General features: G+C 37.0%; 2 protein-coding genes across 3 annotated transcripts; one reads left to right on the top strand and one right to left on the bottom strand.

The window, feature by feature from the left end:
* The first annotated feature begins 1,873 nt into the window (after positions 1-1,873).
* Positions 1,874-4,353, top strand: LOC135768432 (tumor necrosis factor receptor superfamily member 17-like). Its single transcript, XM_065277657.2, has 3 exons — positions 1,874-2,036; positions 2,156-2,332; positions 2,886-4,353. Exons 1-3 carry the CDS (start codon positions 1,937-1,939, stop codon positions 3,092-3,094), a joined length of 486 nt encoding a protein of 161 aa, XP_065133729.1. The 5' UTR covers positions 1,874-1,936; the 3' UTR covers positions 3,095-4,353.
* A 1,663-nt stretch (positions 4,354-6,016) lies between these two features.
* gucy2ca (guanylate cyclase 2Ca) lies at positions 6,017-20,721 on the bottom strand. 2 transcript variants are annotated; one of them, XM_065278435.2, is made up of 27 exons: positions 20,221-20,721; positions 18,583-18,695; positions 18,414-18,481; positions 18,012-18,230; positions 17,693-17,811; positions 17,454-17,550; positions 17,269-17,383; positions 15,739-15,877; positions 15,579-15,664; positions 15,385-15,496; positions 15,224-15,305; positions 15,025-15,127; positions 14,855-14,917; positions 14,642-14,713; positions 13,369-13,473; positions 13,186-13,272; positions 12,208-12,340; positions 11,998-12,135; positions 11,809-11,897; positions 8,226-8,317; positions 7,988-8,146; positions 7,715-7,907; positions 7,414-7,588; positions 7,100-7,198; positions 6,680-6,774; positions 6,422-6,498; positions 6,017-6,292 (listed from the first exon to the last, which is right to left on the bottom strand). In XM_065278435.2, exons 1-27 carry the CDS (start codon positions 20,411-20,413, stop codon positions 6,118-6,120), a joined length of 3,198 nt encoding a protein of 1,065 aa, XP_065134507.1. In that variant the 5' UTR covers positions 20,414-20,721; the 3' UTR covers positions 6,017-6,117. The 2 variants fall into 2 exon arrangements, with proteins under 2 accessions (XP_065134507.1, XP_065134508.1); XM_065278436.2 differs by lacking the exon at positions 20,221-20,721 and having other exon boundaries at positions 6,018-6,292; positions 18,414-18,476; positions 18,583-18,659.
* Positions 20,722-22,435: the final 1,714 nt, after the last annotated feature.

The raw sequence follows: 22,435 nt of genomic DNA, 5'->3' as shown, positions 1-22,435 counted from the left end.
TATATATTTAACTGTAACAATGTTATACTTTATAAACTTTATAAACTTTTATATTTTGGTGACAAAAAATATATTTGTTGTAAAATGAAATGTATTTGTTGTCCCTGACATGTTGCCCATTTTGAAATATATGATGAAGGTTAAAGGGGACGTATCATGAAAATCTAACTTTTTCCACACTGTAAAAAATACTTTTCTGCCTTAAAATATTTTGTTGAATCAACTCGGATTTACAAGTCATTTCAACTTACTATTATTTATCTTGACTAGAGAAGAGTTGTTATAACTACAGGTGAGTTGTTATAACTTATCAAATTAAGTTGACTTTTCTCAACTATATTTTATAAGTTGTGACAACCCATCTCTGTTGACATGACTTGTAAATCTAAGTTGATTTAACAAAAAATTTAAGGCAGCAAAGTATTTTTTACAGTGCATGTTTAAGTGCTATAATTGGGTCCCAACCTAGAAAATTTGAATAAGATTAACCCAGTAAGTTAGGCTATATCCACACGAAGCCTGTGCATTCCCTATCCGATCATTTTTTTTCCTTGCTCTAAAAAAATAATCCGTAAACACGAAACCACTGAAACCGACTGAAAGCGGTGTAGTATATATGCCGGACCAGTATTGGTCACCACAATTGCATTGAAGCAATAGATTTTGCTGTAATAAAGCTAGTAGGCTTTTGTAGCTTCTGTAGCACGAACACAATCACGTAATCCGCCGTTATTGTTGTTGCTGTTACGTGTGACGCTTCCGACACGTGATGTGATGACGTTTTTGCTTCACAAAATATACGGATTGGCTGTACAGACGGAACCGCAAGGGTGTCGGTTTCAGATTTATTCACTTTAGGACCCGGTTTCAAAAAATAGCGGATTCAGTCTCCCAAAACACCGGATCCGTGTGGATGAAACGCCAATACGATAACAAATTTATACGTATGCAGTGATACGCGTCTCCGTGTGGACAGCCCCTTAGTTTGGGTAAACCATTCTCTGCAAGCACGTAAAAAAATATCTAATTGAAATCTGGCTCCTCTTGTGATGTCAGAAGGGGATCTTATTATAATAATACCGCCCCTTAATCTGCACTATCCAACCACAGCACTGCATTTAGTGCACAGATCAACTCATTTGCATTTTAAAGGACATTTTTTGCTCACACCTACAAAGTGTCAATTTTAAAATCTTATAATAAATTATATGTGGGATATTTTGAGCTAAAACTTCACATATGTGCTCTAGGGACACCAAAGATTTATTTGACATCTTAAAAAATCTCCCCTTTAAAACTAAATACATTTAATTAAGCTTTACTTTCTACACAATGTATCTAAAACATATTTTTTGCAAAAGAAATTAAATTTTTTGCACTGCTTTGGAAACTTTTCATACTAGAAGCAGCATCGTGTTTTATATTCACTGTTTAATTTACATATATGCTTTAATCTGAAGGGACTTACAGTGTATTCAGATCAGTTTGTGTGTGTTCACTGAGAATTAAACCATGACCTTTTGAACTACTAATGTGAAGATCCACACGTTGAGCTACAGGAACTGTTTTGTATATGTAGTTTCACGCCTTGCTTTTTGCAGTAACTCTCTTCAGAGATTAGTTATATTTGTTTTTATCTGTACTATAGTCTTTACTACTTTGATTTTCAGTTTTACTTTTAAAGCATTTAAGTAAAAATTCTCATCTCTCTCTCTCTCTCTCTCACTATCTCTCTGTGTCTCTCTCTCTTCTGACTCTGCCTCTCTCTAGAGACTCAGTGATTCATTCTTTCCTACATTACAAATGAAGAAGTGAAACATTCTTGCGTTCCTCTCACCTCCCCTAATCGCTCTGTCTTTGTCTCTCTCTCTTTCTCAGTCTCTCTCTGTGTCTGTCAGTGTTTATTTAAGAGTCTTCACAGTTATTGTCTGTAGTGATGGAGAAGGGATCATGTGCTCCTGGTTCTTTCTGGGATTCTTTAACCAAACAATGCATATCTCACACATCTCATGAGCTGAGATCATCATCCATCACAGGTGAGTGACCTTCACATCATCATCTCATCTTCATTATTATGAGCAGAAGATCAGATCAGATCAGAAGAAGCACCAGTCGAGTAGTTGTGTGATTGTCGATGATGATTGTGTTTCTCTAGATGTTCCTAAGGCTGTTGTGAAGTCGGTGTTGAGCGTCAGAGATGCGACAGAGCCGTGGAGCGCCGTAGGTCTCAGTGTGTGGATCTGTGTTGGACTGGTGGTGAGTGGATCACTGCTGGTCCTCATCTTCTGGTTCATCATCTACAAACATCACAGCAGGACCTCACAGAACACAGGTACGACACGCAAACACCTTAAACAACACAACTAACAACTCTACTTTTATAATTGATAACACAACAGAAAGAGTTTCTCTTCCTCATGTACCCCACATGAGGACCTTGGAGGGTCTACAGGGACGCCCCCATTTCTCCCACACACATGCACACACCCACGCATGCACACACACACCAACACACATGCACACACACAGACACACACACACATCCGCAGATCAGCTCAGAGGAAGGACACAACGACACTCTTGTGCTAAATTTATCTTGAAGAGTTTTTAGGTTGACAGTGAGTTCATCATCATCATCATCAGTCAGTCATGTCTCTCTCTCTCTCTGCTGTCAATCATTCATTTCGTTTGATTCTAAGCTCCTGTAGCTCATTTATTTGAATGTTGTGTTAATATCAAGTCATGTAGGTTTGATTCTCAGTGAACACACACGCTGATGATGATGATGATGATGATGATGATGATGATGATGATGATGATGATGTGTATATGCTGTAAGTGTATAAATGTAAAGTTGTTGTGTAGTTATGAGTTTATCTGTCCAGCTGGTCAGAAGGACGATCACACTGCAGTGACATCACAACAGGAAGTTCTGCATCTCAACGGCCAGCTACAGGAAGTGTCCATCACTGAGGAGACATGTGGGCGGGGCCTGTGTAATGGATGGGCGGAGCATGTTCTGCCACTCCCTGCAACCGAGTTGGGAGATTCTGCCCTCGTTACAACTAAAACTTGGCAACCTGTTGAGGTTTGACTAAAACTAATGAAATATATTCAACATTAGAACAGATTCAGATTCACTTCAAGACTTTAGTTTAAGGTTTCAAGGTTTTTAGTTTATGTTTTATAGTTACTCTTATATGACAACATAAAGTTTTACTGTAAATAAACCAAAAATAATGGCTCTTAAATACCGTTTTTGTCTTCCTGCCAAACAGAGAAACACTTCTGGTTTAATAAATAGCGAATGATGGTTTGCATTCATCAAATTGAATGCCTTGATGCTAATGGAGTCTTTTATGACGGTGATTCTCAAATCTGTTTCTGGTGATCCACTGCTCGTGTGTTTTGTATGTTTCTTACTTATTTAACACACCTGACACGTCATGAACTCAACTCAGTAGCTGCATTTACATTACCCTTTAAAGGCGCAGTGTGTAATTTTTAGACGGATCTCTTGACAGGAAGTTGTCTCTGATGATGACATTTTTATCCGGTGGCGGCTACCGTAGCTTTTCTATGTGTTTCAAAAGTGAGGGGTGAGCGGTGCACTGAGCCATTGGTTGCGATTCCCAACCTCACCACTAGATGCTGCTAAAATGTACAAACGGCACCTTTAAAAATACCCTAGAATGTAAAACTTTATTTATGTAGGCATAGATGAATAATAAGAGTTGTGTACATGGTAATGACATATCATGAGCCTCAAACATGTTTGTTTCCTCCTTTTTATGTAAACCTCATACTCTTACATCTCCTTCTGTTAATAATAATGCCTAGTGCGATGGATGTGATATTAGTAAAACTACCAACATCAGTCGACGTGATGTTTGGAATGACTTATCATGAGAGGAAAGACTATGTTTCATCAGTTAATGGAAATGCCATTGTTGACATTAGAAAATGACGGTAAAGTTTTGCGCAAATCTGCAATGGAAATGCAGTTTGGAGTGTTAGATAAGAGAGATAAACACAATACAGATCAGTGGATCACTACAAACAATCAAGCTCTTAAATGAAGCTTTATACGGCTGTTACGTCAAATGAAATCTTTTGGATTTAGTAACTCTTTTATTTCATTTAGTGGGAAATACTGTAACAAACACGCTTTATAAATATGTTTCTTAGATATTTTAAATTTAGATGTGATTCAGATCTGCTGCATTTTGAAAAGCAAATTTTCTTCTTTATAGTTTAGGGAGATTTCCAGTGTTTGGTTATGTGTCATATTTTCTCACATATTAATGTTAAAAAACATTTTCTTATGTTTGTATATTCATTTGTCAGTTTGGTTAATAAATCATTTTATAAACAAAATAAGTCTTGTTCTTTTATTTTGTGTCTATATAAGTGTGAAAAATGAGTTATGATACATCACACACAGTACCGTATGAAAGACAATATATACACACACACACATATTTCTAAAAATGATTGATTATATAATGTTTCAAATCAAATATTAAGAACACAGAAAAACACAATAAACATCACTTCATCAGGGTTCCCACACCTTGGTTACCCTTAAATTCAAGGACTTCATATAGGGACACATTTCAAATGAGTGCAAGGTTACATCGTGTTATCTTGTAAGAAACATTGTTACAGATTTCATGTGTCAAACACAACTATGCAAAAAACATTTTGGTATGAATGAAAATTCGCATACAGAAAATATAAGCATTAAAACCTAAAAGTTTAGCATGTGCACTAAAATCTGTAAGACATCATCCTAAACTACATATAGGGAATACTATGGATTTTTTTCCAGAAAACCTATTGCACAAAATAGATTCAAGCACTTTTAGTCACCTTTATCTATGTATGTATACTTTTCAAAAACCTTCTAGGGCCTTGAATTGTTTTTCCCAGATTCACAAACGTTCAAGGATCTCTGTGGGAACCCTGCTTCATACAGTTTAATAAACATTGTGTGTGTCTGTTAGGGCTGCATAACGTCCAATCGTGATGAATCGTTTGCAGAATAAAAGTTTCTGTTTACATCGTATATGTGTGTGTACTGTGTATAATAATTATGTTTATATAAATACACACATGCATGTATATGTTTAAGAAATATTTTGTACATATAATTTATATTATATATAAATATTAATACTTAATATATACATATACTTTATTTCTTCAAATTATACATGCATGTGTGTATTTATATATAAATAATTATTATACACAGTACACACACACACACACATATATGATGTAAACAAAAACTTTTATTCTGCAAACGATTAGTTGTGATTAGTTGTTATGCAGCCCTAGTGTCTGTGTGTAGTACAGGTGTGTGTGTTACAGGTGCGTGCGTGTGTGTGTGTGTTACAGGTGTATGTGTGTGTAGTACAGGTGTTTGTGTTACAGGTGCATGTGTGTGTGTGTTACAGGTGTATGTGTGTGTAGTACAGGTGTGTGTTACAGGTGCGTGTGTGTGTGTGTGTGTGTGTGTGTGTGTGTGTGTGTGTGTTACAGGTGTATGTGTGTGTAGTACAGGTGTTTGTGTTACAGGTGCATGTGTGTGTGTGTGTTACAGGTGTATGTGTGTGTAGTACAGGTGTGTGTGTTACAGGTGCATGTGTGTGTGTGTGTTACAGGTGTATGTGTGTGTAGTACAGGTGTGTGTGTTACAGGTGCGTGCGTGTGTGTGTGTGTGTGTGTGTGTGTTACAGGTGTATGTGTGTGTAGTACAGGTGTTTGTGTTACAGGTGCGTGTGTGTGTGTGTGTGTGTGTGTGTGTGTGTGTTACAGGTGTATGTGTGTGTAGTACAGGTGTTTGTGTTACAGGTGTGTGTGTGTGTGTGTGTGTGTGTGTGTGTGTGTGTGTGTGTGTTACAGGTGTATGTGTGTGTAGTACAGGTGTGTGTGTTACAGGTGCGTGCGTGTGTGTGTGTGTGTGTGTGTGTTACAGGTGTATGTGTGTGTAGTACAGGTGTTTGTGTTACAGGTGCGTGTGTGTGTGTGTGTGTGTGTGTGTTACAGGTGTATGTGTGTGTAGTACAGGTGTTTGTGTTACAGGTGTGTGTGTGTGTGTGTGTGTGTGTGTTACAGGTGTATATTGGGGTCAGTCAGATGCAGGTATTCAGGTTGGTTGTCACCGCTGTGTCTTGGTGTTCTGCGCTGTCGTGTGGAGAGAGTTTTTCTTCGCTCATTTCCACGGGTGGCCAATGTAGAAATGATCCGCTCAGCCAGATCCTGCTGCAAACGCTGGAAATTCTCTCTGGAGAAGAGAAAGAGACAGAGAGAGAGAGAGAGAAAGAGAGAGAGAGAGATTGGCCGTGTATGTTTCAGTGTTTTAACTGATGTATTATTGATGAATTAGAGCTGTGTTTGTTGATGTTTCTCTTACGCTGTAGGTGGAGTTGGCAGATTATATTTCTGTCCTGTGACTCCAGTCAACCAATAGGTCATCTCCTTTCCTTTACCCTAAACACACACAAAACAAATCTGTGGTGAGTCTGTCATTTTACCCAGTATTTCTCTAGTGTATACTACATGCACAGCATATAAATCTGTAAACAAAATGTACAGCATACAACATGTATTAAACTGTAAGCAGTATACAGTGTGCAGTATGCAGTACACATCTATGAGTGCAGTGTTTTACCTTCAGGTAAGTTTCTCCTCTGTTTTCACACTCAAACTGACAGTCGGTCCTCTGCAGGATTTCAATGGTGGACTGACTCACATGAATCCTTAGAGCTGAAAAAACATTCATCACTTTACCTGTGTGTGTGTGCGCGTGTTTGCGTACATGTTTGTGTGCATTCGTGTTTGTGCATGTGTTTGTGTTTGCATGCATGTTTGCATTCATGCATGCATGCGTGTGTTTGCGTGCGTGCATGCATGTTTGCATGTGTGCGTGGGTTTGTGTGCATGCATGTGTGTGTTTGTGTGATGGCATGCATGTTTGTGTGCATGCATGTGTGTGTTTGCGTGTGTGCATGCATGTTTGTGTGTGTGCGTGTGTTTGTGTGCGTGCATGTGTGTGTGCGTGCGTGTGTGTGTGTGTGTGCGTGAAACTTACGTAGTCCTGTAGACTCCATACGTGATGCTGTGTTGACTGTATCTCCAAACAGACAGTACCGTGGCATCTTATTCCCCACAACACCTGCAGCACAAGGACCTACACACACACACACACATCCACATGCACACATACAGTAACATGAACCTTGCAAATTGTTTAAAATTAAAAAAAATTATAATTAAGGTTTGTATTTATTTTACAAAAATTTGTCTGCCAGAAGACAAATGAATAACACTTGACACCAACTAATAATTTACAATTTTCATTTTAAAGATTTACACGCGTGCATGAATGTGTGTGCGTGCATGTACCCGAATGGATTCCGATCCGGATCCACAGTGGGATTCCCGGCAGGTGTCTCAGTTGAAATGTTCCCATAAACTCTAAAATGTCGAGAGCCATGAGACAAACGTCCACAGCGTGTCTGTTCCCGTTACGATTCGGCAGTCCAGACGCAACCATGTAAGCGTCTCCGATCGTCTCCACCTGACACATCAGTACAATCATCACTCTTCTCAAACACATCATCACATTACTGACAGAGAGGTTAAAAATCTGAGGTCTCAAACTAAATTGTCTGAACATCTGTAAGATAAGAGATCATCTTCACACCTTGTAGACGTCATGATGATCCAGAATGCTGTCAAATTTCTTGTAGATGTCGTTCAGCATGTCCACCACCTCCATAGGTGTGCTGTGATGACAGAGGGTGGTGAAGCCAACGATATCACTGAAGTAGATGGTGACTTCATCAAAGAGTTCAGGCTCAACACGACCCGTCTCCTTCAGTGACCGAACTACAGGCCTGTGTGTGTATGAGACTTTAAATAAATATATTTACAGCACAATTGCTATGGTAAATATCTCTGTGTGTGTGTGTCTAACCCGGGCAGCAGCATACAGTTGAGTTGATCCGCTCGATCTCTCTCAGCTTTATACAGAGACGTTCGCTCCTCCACCAGGTGCTCCAGGTTTCTGGAATACATCTGCAGTCGACGGATCAGATTATCCATGTAGCTGGCATTGGCCTGGTTATGAAGATTACTGCAGAACACAATGACAGAGAACATCAGTGGACTATCACAAACACACAACAATGTGTACATCTGCTTCAGACACAAACCTGAAGATCTTCCCCAGAGCTCCTTCAATCCTCTTAAAGTCCGGTCTCTTCTCTGGATCCTCTTCCCAACAGCTCTTGATCAGGACAAACAACTACACACACAAACACACATTATAATGTGAAAACAATGTGAATGTGTGTATTTTTGAAGTCAGATGCAGTGGCGGCTGGTGCTAAATTGTTTTGGAGGCACAACAAACTAAGTTTTACATTGAGATAACTGAATATATTTTTAGCCAGACATTTAGTGTCCGTATGGGGCGTATACACTTAACGCGAATTCAACGATTTGCACAAGTAGATTACATACAAAGTCAATAGAAAGACGTGAAACGATGCAAACTCATCCAGGGCGATGGAAATGTTGCAAATTGGGCAGCATGAATTAGGCAGCGCAAATGTACACACCAAATGCAAAGCATTGTGTTCCTTACTCCAGATCAGTGCTTCCCAACCTTTTTAGCCCTAAGTATAATAAATATATATATATAGTTTGCCAAGCCATGCTATGTTTAATTTGATGGAGAAAAGAGGAGGAGAAGTCATGAGGAGAAGTCAAATCAGGTATTTCAAAACTTCTTTTACCCTTCATCTTTCGTCCTCCGGTTCTTACTTTTACATAGCTGGAATTTCACACTCCGCAGTCCGCATTTTCATTGTGATGCCCTGCCGAAGTCTCTTATTTGCGACCCTGTAAATTGCGCTGCTCTTATAGATTGCAATGGTCATTATGGAAATGTGCTTATTTCAGTATTGTGCCTGTGTATTTTATTTGCGCCTTTGTAGTAAATCACAAGCAAATTATCCACTACGGATTTGGAATTGAGCTCTCACGTCCTTTTTAGTAAATGCCCTAAATTTACTAAAATCTTTAAGTTACTGATAATTAAAGTGTGCAAATAAGTTAAATTATTCTGTTCAAATATAAAGAGAAACAACATGTGGTAAGACATTCACTATAAATACAAAAGACATCATACGGGACAAAATTTTTTTTGCGTCATTTGAAAATGCAATGGCAGCGGGAATGAATATCATTATTTGAAGATTATTTATAGTTAATAAACTTTGTGTCTTTAGAAACTATTCAGGTTCATTGAAAATAGTCAGATCGTTCTTGAGTTGGAAATCGCTATTGCGTTTTGTATCATGCAGCGCATTTACTCATGACGGCTAATAATTTAATTATAAGATTAAAATTACAAAGTAGTACTTTTTACAATGCTTTCCTCACAAAAATCAATCTTAGGTAAATGACTGGACAAACTAAAGACATTTTTATTCAAAGTAATTGAGATCAAAGCAAAATCTAAATCTATTCACGTACTCCCTGGGGTACGCGTACCCCCAGTTGGGAATCACTGCTCTAGATTACATGCGGGATTTATTTTTGTGACATGCTAAATTTTCGCTTAAATAATTTCGAGTTTAATATTTTTAACTTGCGCAAAGACGTGTTTGAAGCAAATAGTGTGTGTTATCAGAGCAATCTCGCCACCCAATTCGTGTCATTCGCATTGTCACGTGTGAGTTTGCGTCTTTTTTATTTTGTATGTAATCTACGTTTGGTGTGTTATTACGCATTAATCTGGATTGACTGGTTGGCTCTAAAATTAGCTCTCTTATGCTGCATACACACCAAACATGAAGCATTGCGTTCTTCACTATAGATTACTTGCGGGATTTAACTTTGTGTCATGTGAATTTTTTGCTTGAATTTAACTTGCGCGAATACGCATTTGAGACGAATATCTTGTGTTTTTGCGGCAATCTCACCACAAGATTCACATCTATTCTCTGAATTAACTTTGTATGTAATCTACTAGCTCAAATCAGTGTGTTTGCGTTTGGTGTATACGCCCCATTATACACATCATAATGTAGCTGTCAGGATCTTGTATTACATCTAGTTCATTGTGACAGGGTTCTGACAGTACCATGTTTTGTGTGGCTATGGATTATTTATAATCAGACCATGTGTTTTCCTTGTCTCGTCTCTTTTACCCCGCTCCCTTGTTGTCCTCATTCATCATTATTGTTAAACTCCCTTCACCTGTCCTTGTCTTGTTATCTTGTTTAGTTGCTCCCTATTTAATCCCCTTGTATTCAAGACAAGATCCTGACAGTAGCATTATTGTATTTGAATATTAATTTAAAATGTTAAGAGTTGTGGAAAATTCAGTAGAAGTAAACAAAGTTACAGAAATTTTCAGAACAAATAACCAAAAGTAAGCGAGTGCATGAGGAACTGATATATTTAACAAAAACACAATATTAATGATATAAAAATATTAGATCTTTAATTGATTGTTGTTCTTTTGCTATTGTTTCTGATTATGAAAGAAATAGTATTTTGTTATCACAAGAGCATATGGTTTGTGCTTTTACTTTTTTCATAAGAATTTATTTAGAATTTGATCCGATTTTGTTTCATATTAAAACTTCTTTTGATTACTGATTTGTTAAATTTGGGATCTCGTGTGTTTAAATGCACAGCTGATTAAATGACCATGGTTGTAATATAGTAAAAGTGTAAAAACATGCAGATAGATATTTATTTGTAGTAAAACCATTATATTTAGAATTATGTGTTATTATGAAGGAGATTTTCCCAGAATAAGTGAAGACTATGCCTGCGTCACGTAGTGAAAATTGCACCCCTATCTTTTAGTCCTGAATTTAGCAGTTTGGGGCAACAGAGAAATTGCTCATCTTGGATCATTGCCTTCATTTATAAAATTCTGTGTAAAAAACATCCTACATTTGATCTTACGATTATTATCAAAAATGCGTGTGATGCATAAACCGAACGTACGCACAAAAAACGTGCGTACCCTTTTCAAATCTATAAATCACAAATGATCTTGAACTTGTGCGCAGCTGTGCAGTTTCAGATCTCCGCCTTTAAATGATGCCTAAGTAATGTCATAGACGTATGAAAGAGCGCTTGTCAATGTTTAAATCTTTTATGACCAGCAAGAATGGCTTATTTTTCCAAAAACTTTCAGTAGTCGGACAAGCAAAAGTGCGGATGTCTGCTCAGACCCTGACGTGGCGCTTAGCACTTACTTTTGCACGTCAAAGATAGTTTTTATAAATATGGACTTTATAAATGAGGCCACAGATTTGACTACGCTGATTGGTAAAATGTGAAAAATCCACGGATTATATTGATGTCATATGTGTTTATTTCTTAAATCAGCAAAATTTACTAAACTTCTACAAAGACCCGCCTCCTGTGGGCAAATTCTCGATTGCCCCACAGCAGAATTTAAGATGTGCCGACAGTTCGCGGGAACATACGGGGAAAGCAAATATTTTACACAGACGATTTTATATCATGTCACATTATATTAATATCAATTTGCATAATTTAAAAAAATAATGTTAATTTATAATTTTGTGTATGTGACCTATATCTTTACCAGCTTCTAACCATCATCATCATCATCATCGGAGTTTCACTTTTAGATCCTAACCATAATAAGACATAAATCTGATCCTGTCCTGTCTCTCTGCTCTATAATACATGTGAACTGTGTGTATTGTTGTTCTTCATTAATTTTAAATGACGTCTCTGTACCTCAGCTTCGGTCTCTCCGACAGACTCAAAACTGAGATCGGGTCTGAAGACGTTTGGTCCTCTGGGGTTCTGTACTCGATAGATCTTCTCTAGAGGAGAACCAAGAGTCAGACAGAGACAGTGTTTGTGTGTGTTTAGTGTCATCATGTCAAATAATCAATCTCATAAGCTGTATGTGTGTGTTTGTACCTGCGGTATCTGAACAACAGCTGGTGTAAAAGGTGCTTTTCCTGAGGATGATCTCTTGAGAGATGATGGCAAAACTATAAACATCACCTTTCTGAGAGATTCCCTGAAGCCGCATGTGTTCAGGAGACGTCCACAGATCTAAGAAAAAGAAAGAGAAGATCAATGTATTTCGGTTGTTAAACTTGATTGTGTGCTGATGAATCTACAAACCTTTCCCTGGTGTGAGGATCGTATTACAGCCAAAGTCGGTGATTTTAACCACCATGCGATTGTCCACCACACAGTTTGTAGATTTTAGTCGGCCGTGAACTTCAACGTTACTGGAGTGAAGGTAAGACATCCCCTGATATTAAAAACATTAGAGAGAGAAAGACACAATCACAACAACATTAAAACACAACACAACTACTACACAACACAGCTGAACTTTCAGAATATTCCATTCATTTTTATCCCTGATTAAGTTTAATTATTTAAACACACACACAAACAAAAGCAATCACGAGAATTCGTACATATTTTACGAGTTTGCTAATTCGTATTAATTCATATGAGCACATTCGTAAGTTTTGGTACGATTTGCCTTGACCCCTGTGGTGTTGGGTTACACTGCAAAAAAATTACTTTCTTACTTATTATTTTTGTCTTGTTTTCAGTAGAAATATAAAAAATATTTAAATCAAGATGTATTTTCTATATGCGCAAAATGACTTACACAAAAACTATACAATTTAAGGGAATTTGTGATTTAAACAAACAAAATTATCTGCCAATGGAGTGAGAAATTATTGCTTAAATTAAGTGTTTAAGAAAAAAGATTTTTTGATTTTTTTTCTCACCCCATTGGCAGATATTTTTGCTTGTTTTAAGTTTAAATTTACTTAAATTATATAGTTTTTGTCTATAAACTAGACTTATTTTCTTAGGTCATTTTGCTCATCATGAAAAAGCATCTTAATTTAAGAATTTCTAGATATTTCTATTCAAAAATAGTAAAAGTATTTTTTTGCAGTGCAGGGGGTTCAGTTTCGCTGTTGTTGTTTTTTTTTCATGAGAATCATACAATTTTACAAAATTAGCTTTGTATGAATTGATACAAATTAGCCAACTAAAATATGTACAATTTCTCATGAGATCTGGCTGCGCGCACACACATACACACACACACAGATACACACACAAACACACCTTTGCGATGTCGTACATGACTGAGATTTTAAACTCCAGATCCATGAAGCTCTCGTCTGGATATGAGATTTTGTCGTTCAGCACAAACTGAAACCACAGACACACACAGATGAGATGTGTTAGATGGGTTGTGTTATTTTATTAAGAGTAATGTTGTGTAATACAGTGAAGAACATCACAAACCCTGAGTGATCCTCGCTCACAAAACTCAAATACTCCAAACACACCGCAGTCAAACTTCACCGTCCCGTAGAATTTAGTCAGATTATAATAATCTATACGCAACAACTGAGAGAAAGACATAACACACAAAATAATTGCACAATAATAATGACATCATTCACCTTACATTTAATAAAATCTATTATCATTAACCCAAAAAAATTTTTTAAGTTGCCAGTCAGCGGCAGCATTTTTTATGATTTTCACAAAAGTTTTATTACTTCCAGAAAATGTTCTTCCTTAAATATATAAACATACAATATTTCAAATGAAAGAACTAGTGATGCACTGATGTATCGGCCACCGATATTTATCGGCTGATTTTTGATGAATTTGAAACCATCGGCACATCGGCAATAGCACGAGAAAGGCCGATACCGATTGTTTATTAATTAACTGCATAATGAAATCCATTATATGTAAAAAATGAGTTAATGTTGTCAATAAAATAAATGCTGAATAGCAAAAAACACCTTTGAAGGTTGTCATGCTGTCTTATTATATTTGTTTTAGCTTAATTTGTGCCTCTCTTATTATGTTGGTCAGTTGAATGTTAATCAGATCCAATCCGTGTTCAGTAAAAATGATTTGATGCAGAAATAAACTAGCTAATAGAACAACTGTATAGTAAGTGTTTAATATCGGTATCGGCCAGAAGTTGTCTGTTTAAATCTGTATCGGCCCCAAAAAATCCTATCGGTGCAGAAAGAACAGACCCTCTGCTTTCGAAAAGTTTCATCATATCTTGTGCTTTTTTATCATTTCTCAAATATGGGTAGGTTGGGCAAAATGGACAATGATCAAAGCATACAAAAAATGTTTTACTGTTTTTGGATCAGTGGATGCTTCAGTGTTTTATAAGTTGTGTTAAAGCACCACCTGGTGGATAATAGAGGAAATATGGATTGCTGTTAAAACTCATCATTGGCAGGGAAGCGTTTTCTCTTAATTGACAAGATAAATTGTCAATTGTGGGAAAGTGTTAATACTAATTCATGTTAGCATCATGCTAACTTCATGCTAACATCATTGTATTTTTGCAAGGACTTTGTTTTGTTAGAGATCAGATATAGAACAAAGATTAAAACAAAAGTGATTTTTTTTACTGTGCTTTATAAGTTGTATAAGAGCGCCATCTAGTGGCCTATTAAGGATTTTTGTAAAAACTCATCATTGGTAGGGAAGCGTTTTCTCTTAATTGATGAGATGTGTGTGTGTGTGTTGAGTATTTTACAGCATTGAGTTCAATCCGCTGATCCTCAGAGAAATTCCCATCTGTGTTCTTCAGTTCCTTCAGTATGACCGGCTGGAAATAGACACACACACACACACACACATTAAACAAAATACACATTACACACCAAGCATGTTACACAAACATTACACACCTTAATGTCAAACAACATGCACACACACTCTTAACACATACTGCACACAAACACACAACCTTTTTGTCATAACGACCCTTGTGTATCTGGATGCTGTTGTCTCCTTTCTTATCTTCATCAATCTACAACACAAACACACACATCAGCTGTCATAAAAACACACAAAGAGAGAGAGAGAGAGAGAGAGAGAGAGAGAGAGAGAGAGAGAGAGAGAGAGAGAGAGCTTTACTCTGAGACTGATATGATTTCTCTCTTTATCATCTAAAGGTGTGATGAGCGCTGGATTGATATGAGACCATTTCTTCTGATTGTATCTCACTCTTCTGTTCTGTCTTTGAAACACAGCAACAACACAACATTACAATCTTAAAACTCTTCATGCTTCTTCAAATGTAATACTTTTTTATATGCAACATCAAACTGAATACCTGTATAGTATGAAAGCGATACCGGTCGCCATGACGACACTGAGTCCGAGCACTATCATGATGATGTTCTGAGCCTGCATACCTGAAACCACACCAGCATCACTTTACAAATCAAATCATTTCAACTTGAAATAAACGATATAAAGAGTGAGATTAAATACCGTGAGAAGGTTTATCACTGGGCAGACGAGATCCGGCCCACGGCAGGTCTGGATTACTGTGATTCGTCTTAGTTTGGTTAATAGATGTGTCGAATACAAACAGTGTTTTATACTGAGGACAAACACAAGAGTTTTATGTCACACTCACACATATCTAAGAAATGAAACTGAATATTTCATGAGAAACACTTAACCTGGTGGTTTGTGCCGGATGTATAAACAACAGACAGATTGAGATCTCTGTCTCCACTAGCATCTAATACATAATGTCCACCTACACCTGTAACACACACACAGATCAGATCAGATGAGATGTTTCTGAATCATCGTCTGTAATGTGTTTGTGTTTCTTACCATCAAACGCTGTGTTTCTGAATGGATTCTTTATGACGCTGCTGGATGAATGATGTTTAATGGACAGCAGATTTTCTCTCATCACTTGACCAAAGAGAAGCACGGCATCGTGATAACCCACCACATAATCATTCAAAGCCTGCAGGAGCGAGACATTAACTCATCATCACACATTTATCTAACAATCATGTTTACAAAATAACACCAGCAGACAGTGAGTGTACTCAAATGTCTTGATCATCTAATCTACCTAAAGTCAGATGTATGAAGTTCATTTTTATTGCAGGTATCAGAAGTATTTAACATACACTCACCTAAAGGATTATTAGGAACACCTGTTCAATTTCTCATTAATGCAATTATCTAATCAACCAATCACATGGCAGTCGCTTCAATGCATTTAGGGGTGTGGTCCTGGTCAAGACGATCTCCTGAACTCCAAACTGAATGTCAGAATGGGAAAGAAAGGGGATTTAAGCAATATTGAGCGTGACAGGGTTGTTGGTGCCAGACGGGCCGCTCTGAGTATTTTACAATCTGCTCAGTTACTGGGATTTTCATGCATAACCATTTCTAGGGTTTACAAAGAATGGTGTGAAAAGGGAAAAACACCCAGTATGCGACAGTCATGTGGGTGAAAATGCCTTGTTGATGCTAGAGGTCAGAGGAGAATGAGCCGACTGATTCAAGCTGATAGAAGAGCAACTTTGACTCAAATAACCACTCGTTACAACCGAGGTATGCAGCAAAGCATTTGTGAAGCCACAACACGCACAACCTTGAAGCGGATGGGCTACAACAGCAGAAGTCCCCACCGGGTACCACTCATCTCCACTACAAATAGGAAAAGAGGCTACAATTTGCACAAGCTCACATGGAAATATGTTGCCTGGTCTGATGAGTCTCGATTTCTGTTGAGACATTCAGATGGTAGAGTCAGAATTTGGCGTAAACAGAATGAGAACATGGATCCATCATGCCTTCTTACCACTGTGCAGGCTGGTGGTGAGGGTGTAAAGGCGTGCTGGTTTTTCTTGGCACACTTTAGGCATCTTAGTGCCAACTGGGCATCGTTTAAATGCCACAGCCTACCTGAGCATTGTTTCTGACCATGTTCATTTCTTTATGACCACCATGTACTCATCCTCTGATGGCTACTTCCAGCAGGATAATGCACCATATCACAAAGCTTGAATCATTTCAAATTGGTTTCTTGAACATGACAATGAGTTCACTGTACTAAAATGACCCCCACAGTCACCAGATCTCAACCCAATAGAGCATCTTTGGGATGCGGTGGAACGGGAGCTTCGTGCCCTGGATGTGCATCCCACAAATCTCCATCGACTGCAAGATGCTATCTTATCAATATGGGCCAACATTTCTAAAGAAAGCTTTCAGCACTTTGTTGAATCAATGCCACGTAGAATTAAACACAGTATTGGTATGGTGTTCCTAATAATCCTTTAGGTGAGTGTATGTGACATAAATGTGAAGTCTGAATGTATGCAGGTAAACCCAGTAAAGTACCGTTGTGTTTAGTTTCCAGAAGTTGTCACTGGAGTAATTCCTGAAGCTGTGTGTAGTGATGACCAACACATCTCTCATGTGTTCATAACTGGAGCTGTTTGTGTGATATCCTTCACTGAAATACACAACACAACTCTGAGCACTGATGATGATGATGAAAATGATCTCTCATCAGATACACTTACTTGTAGAGATCGATGAGAATGAAGACCACATCTGGAGGAACATGAGTGCTTTCCTTAATAGCCAGAACATCGTCTGGTGTCCCACACAGAATAAAAACTACACAAACACACAACATCAGCTTTGATTGAAAACATATTACTTATGTTACCATTGCAATCCAATGTTTTTGATGGGTGCAGTGGTAAATAGTGTTGGTAAAAACGAGATAAACTCCAGTAGTAGATGTAAAGTCACTCACTGTTACTGTGTCGGTCTTTTATTTTCAGTGCATCTTTGAGTTCATCTGGAGTCCTCAGCATATCTCTGGATATATTAGAGGCGAACAGAGCTGATGGAGCTTCAAGAGCATTGATATACCTGACAGACAGACAGACAGACATTTCAGTGTGTGTGTGTGCATTTATGTATGCATGTGTGTGTGCGTGCATTTGGGCGTGTGTATTAATGTGCATGCATGCTTGTGTAAGTGTTGTAAGTGTTCGTGCATGTGTGCGTGTGTGCACGTGTGTGCATTTGTTAAGTGTATTTGTCTTGTTTATGTGTGCGTCTGTGTGTACCAGAAGCACTCCTCAGTGTTATTTGGTTTTTTATAGATGTACGCTGTTTTCCACTCAGGTTTCAGATTAGTGAAGGATGCGTTCCAGAAGTGAACGAAGAAGTCTGAGATCTTTCGAGCCGGAGGCAGCAGACGCGTGAGTTTCTCTTTATAATCACACGACAAACCAAAGCTCCCAGCAGAGATGATGGGGACGGTAAGAGTCAGACCCACCTCTTGACTGACAGATAGAGAGACAGACTGTATGAAAACCAGATTTACGCCTCACTGGATTTGTTAAAAAGTGTTGAATAATTCTTCTCGGTGTTTTGGGAGTCTATAATCACACACAGCATATAAGACTAAAGTTAATAATTTAAGACTCGGCCATTAAAAGCCACGTTATGCATAATATGTGACTTACTCCACCAGCTGGAAAGTTGCATATGTACAGGACGGGCCGAGCATAACACAACCCAGCTCACTGCTGTTCTGAAGGACAAAATATCCATCATTACACATCACTGCTGCAGGCCATAAAAAACCATTAAAACCAGAAGACGTCCTTCAGTGTGAAACAGAGCAGAACTTACATAAAGTGATTTAAGGATCTCTACAGCTTCACATGTGCTGCTGCCACATCCACGCCGTCTATAATGAGTCGTATTAAAACCACTGAAGAGAACCTTCATCTTGAATTCTAAACCTACACAACATTATACACACAAACAACAACACAACATTATACACAAACAATAACAAGTCTTCTCTAAATAACACCTTTAGGTCATTTCAATCAAAGTATATATGAAGAGTTTTGTGCAAAACGAGATAACTCCGTCTTTAACATTTTTGTCAAAACATGTTTATTATGTTATCATGTTATTATTTTGTTTTATGGTGCTGCTTAGCTGTATTTTTTAAGTTATGAAGGTTTAAATCAAAACAAACCAACTGCCGTTGAATTGATATTAATTGGAATGCACAACCAAAAAAATTAGATTTCTAAAAAATAAAACGGAGTTATCTTGTTTTGCAACGAAATTCTTCATATAAACGTTAATCTGAATTTATATTGATTATCTTATAATATAACAAAAAACAAACCTCAGGTCTTTCTTAACGAGTGTTGGGTGTAACTAGTTACTAAGTATTTAGTCACTGTAATTTAATAACTTTTCCTTGAAAAAGTTAAGTAAGGGATTCCTTAGTAATTTAATTCGAGTAACTTCTGATGTAAATTAACTAAATCTGTGTATGGAGTGTAGATCAATGATATATAATTAATAATCCAACACAATTCCTACCAATACTTAACAACTACTTTACTAAGTATGAATAAGCAGTAATTAGGAGTATATAAAGGCAAAGTTAGTTAATAGTGAGAATTGAAGCTTAAAAAGTGTGAGCAGAATAATTGATGTACTTTTATATGATTTATTCAGCCATTTAAAGTCCATCTTTGTATCATTTACTAAATAATATTTAGAAATTAATTAACTAGTGGAGAGATTCATTTGTACAGTAATCTAATTACTTGATTGAAGATATACTTTTTTGAGTAACTTACCCAACAATGGTTTTAACTCAGATTCCTATGTTGGTGCATTGCTAAACATTTTTTTCAAAATTATTTTTCAAAGTCATTATTATTGTTACCAAGTTGCATCATTAAATGCATTAATAATAATTAACATATTTATTAGTTTACAAAAATATATGAAGCAATTATATTTTCAATATATTTTTAAATATTTGTTTCTTTTTTCTTTCTTCTTTTCTTTTCTTTGTATATCTAGCGCTAAACAAATAGAACTTTGATTCATATATTTTCATACATTTTCATATGTAAGCAGAATTATGCAAAACAATCCTATAATGTTTAACAACAAGTCTTATCTGTTGTAAAGAATGATTTTCTGTAGCACTGATTTGAAATGATTAACAATTGTGAAAAGCGCTACATAAATAAAATTGAATTGAATTGAACTTTTCACAATTTAGCATTGAAAGCAGCTTTACAGTTAAGCCTGTATGTATAAAACATATGGGATGAAATATATGCTATAGTTAAACTACACTTAGATTAGCTACTAAAGGTTTATTATCTAAATCATTTTCCTGGATAAAATCTTTTTATCGATCCACAGTGACACATGTAAGTGATACTCAAGGACACACAGGCCAACCTGACATCATTACAAAGTCAAAACTCAGATATATTCACAGACCTGCAGCCGTGTTCTTCTCATTTTCCACTCGAACGGCTTTATCCACCACATCCTGAACAAACTTCAGACTCCAAGGTGAACCTTCATCCTCCAGAAGAACCACGTTTAACGTCACCGAAGAGTTTCTGCAAGCTAAAACATCAAAGCCAGAGACACCGAGCAGAGAGCTGAAGCAGATGAAGAAACCCAACATCACGTCCACCGACAGCGATCGTCCTTACAAACAATCTCCTGGATTTAATGACCACGTCATTGCAGAGGTTCATAAATCTGCATCTTAATCCTTCAACAAGCCAAAATACCACTGATGATTTGAGATCAGATGAATGTGAATCCTACATGACTGTAGTGGAAGTTCAGTGGACGCGTGTTTAGAAAAGAAACCTGAAGAGGAAACGTGTGGTCAGGTGTGTCAGGTGTGTGTTAATGAACAACCAACACCAAACAAAAAAAAAACATCAACCTGACCTGAGAGAAAACTTTCACTGCGTCTCTTTCTGCTTTCACACGTCTGATCTGACTCTCTAAATAAATGTCATACAGACTACAGAATGTATCAGACACTAAATGTACTGTATTACAACATGATCATCAGAAATCATTTCCTCATCCTTTATATAATACACAGATTGTTCTTTCTTTCATTATTGTTTTTTTTATCACAGAGCTTTGTCCTAAAAGCTTTAAATTGTTAGTGAAAGTTGTGGACGACCACAGACCAAAGGTCTCACAGGGCTGTAAAACCACTGAATCAGATAAACTCTACGTGTGCGCTATAAAAGCAGACAGATTGTGTGTCTCTTATATTGCTGGGCAGATGCTCATAAAAACATCTGTCTTTAAGTGTTTACTTACACAGAAGATGTCGATCGCATCTGATCCCACATCTCTCCTAAAACTAATGAATGAATAGATATAATGAATAATCTTCATAGGTTTCTCTACACATATTGATCCTTCACATGTTTTCTCTCTCACACAGAAATATATTTAGTCGGATAAGAGAAGTTATTTGTTAGCCATTGAGTTCCTGTTTTAAATCATCTGTTCTTCTCTTCTGTGTTTGTCTAACAGATAAACTACTAAAGCGTGATAAGATTTTATGATAAGTTTATAACTAATTCATCTTCAGTAAGATAAAGAGTTTGTCAGTTTTCTCAGATGCTAATGTCACCCAAAAATGAAAAATCTGTCATCATTTCCTCATCCTCATGTTGTGCTAAACCTCTTTATTCTGTTAAACACAAAAGATGATATTTTAATAAATGATGGTGAGCACACAGTTGACTTTACTCATATACCATCATTTATCAACATCTCTTCTTTTGTGTTTAATAAACTCATACAGGTTTAGCACAACTGCAAAACTACAAAATTGACTTTCTTAAATACGTAGTATTTTTGTCTTGTTTTCAGTACAAATATCTAAAAGTTCATTAAATCAAGATGCATTTTCTTGATGAGAAAAACGACTTAAGAAAATAAGGCTAGTTTAGGCAAAAAAAACAAACATTACATTTAAGTGGATTTGTGCTTAAAACAAGCAAAAAATCTGCCTGCTTATCCAGAAAATGCATCTTAATAATAAAAAAATTAAAATATTTGTACTGTAAACAAGACAAAACTACTAATTTATGTTTGCAGTGTCACAGAATAAATATGGGTCATGTGGAGACAGAGCATTTGTAATTCAATACTCTTAAGGTTAAAAACACATTATTTCCTATATTCGATCCGTTTATAAATTCATATTATAAACTAACTTATTAGTAATGTTTGTTACCGATCAACCTGAGTGAGAGATGTCCTCAGGGCAGGGCGGCATATTATGTCGACGCAAGGACAACATTTGTAAATAAAATCTTATAAAATGAAATCATTCACAGCACTGTAACGAATTAAATTCTACAACACTGTATATTTTTAAGTAGTGCACAATAATAAACATGAAGCAAACGTCTGCGCTTAGTGACGCAGCTACTGGGTTTTGACGTCAGAGAAATGTGGGTAGGCGTGTTCGATTTAATGCGTGGCTGCGCAGATCGACCGCCATATGATGTCATGTGCCGAGCGATCTGCGCAGCGTCAAATGAAGTCAACACATCTGTTGTTTCAACTTTCAAACGGACACACAGATCACGATTAAAGAAACGCTCGTGTTATAACAGAGATGAACACAAAACTAAAATCCACTCAGAAACACAACTCTCTCACT

Source organism: Paramisgurnus dabryanus, chromosome 3 (assembly GCF_030506205.2).
Source record: "Paramisgurnus dabryanus chromosome 3, PD_genome_1.1, whole genome shotgun sequence".
Lineage (NCBI taxonomy): Eukaryota > Metazoa > Chordata > Actinopteri > Cypriniformes > Cobitidae > Paramisgurnus > Paramisgurnus dabryanus.
The sequence above is the reverse complement of the archived record's forward strand: the minus strand, read 5'-3'. Positions and strand labels throughout refer to the sequence as shown.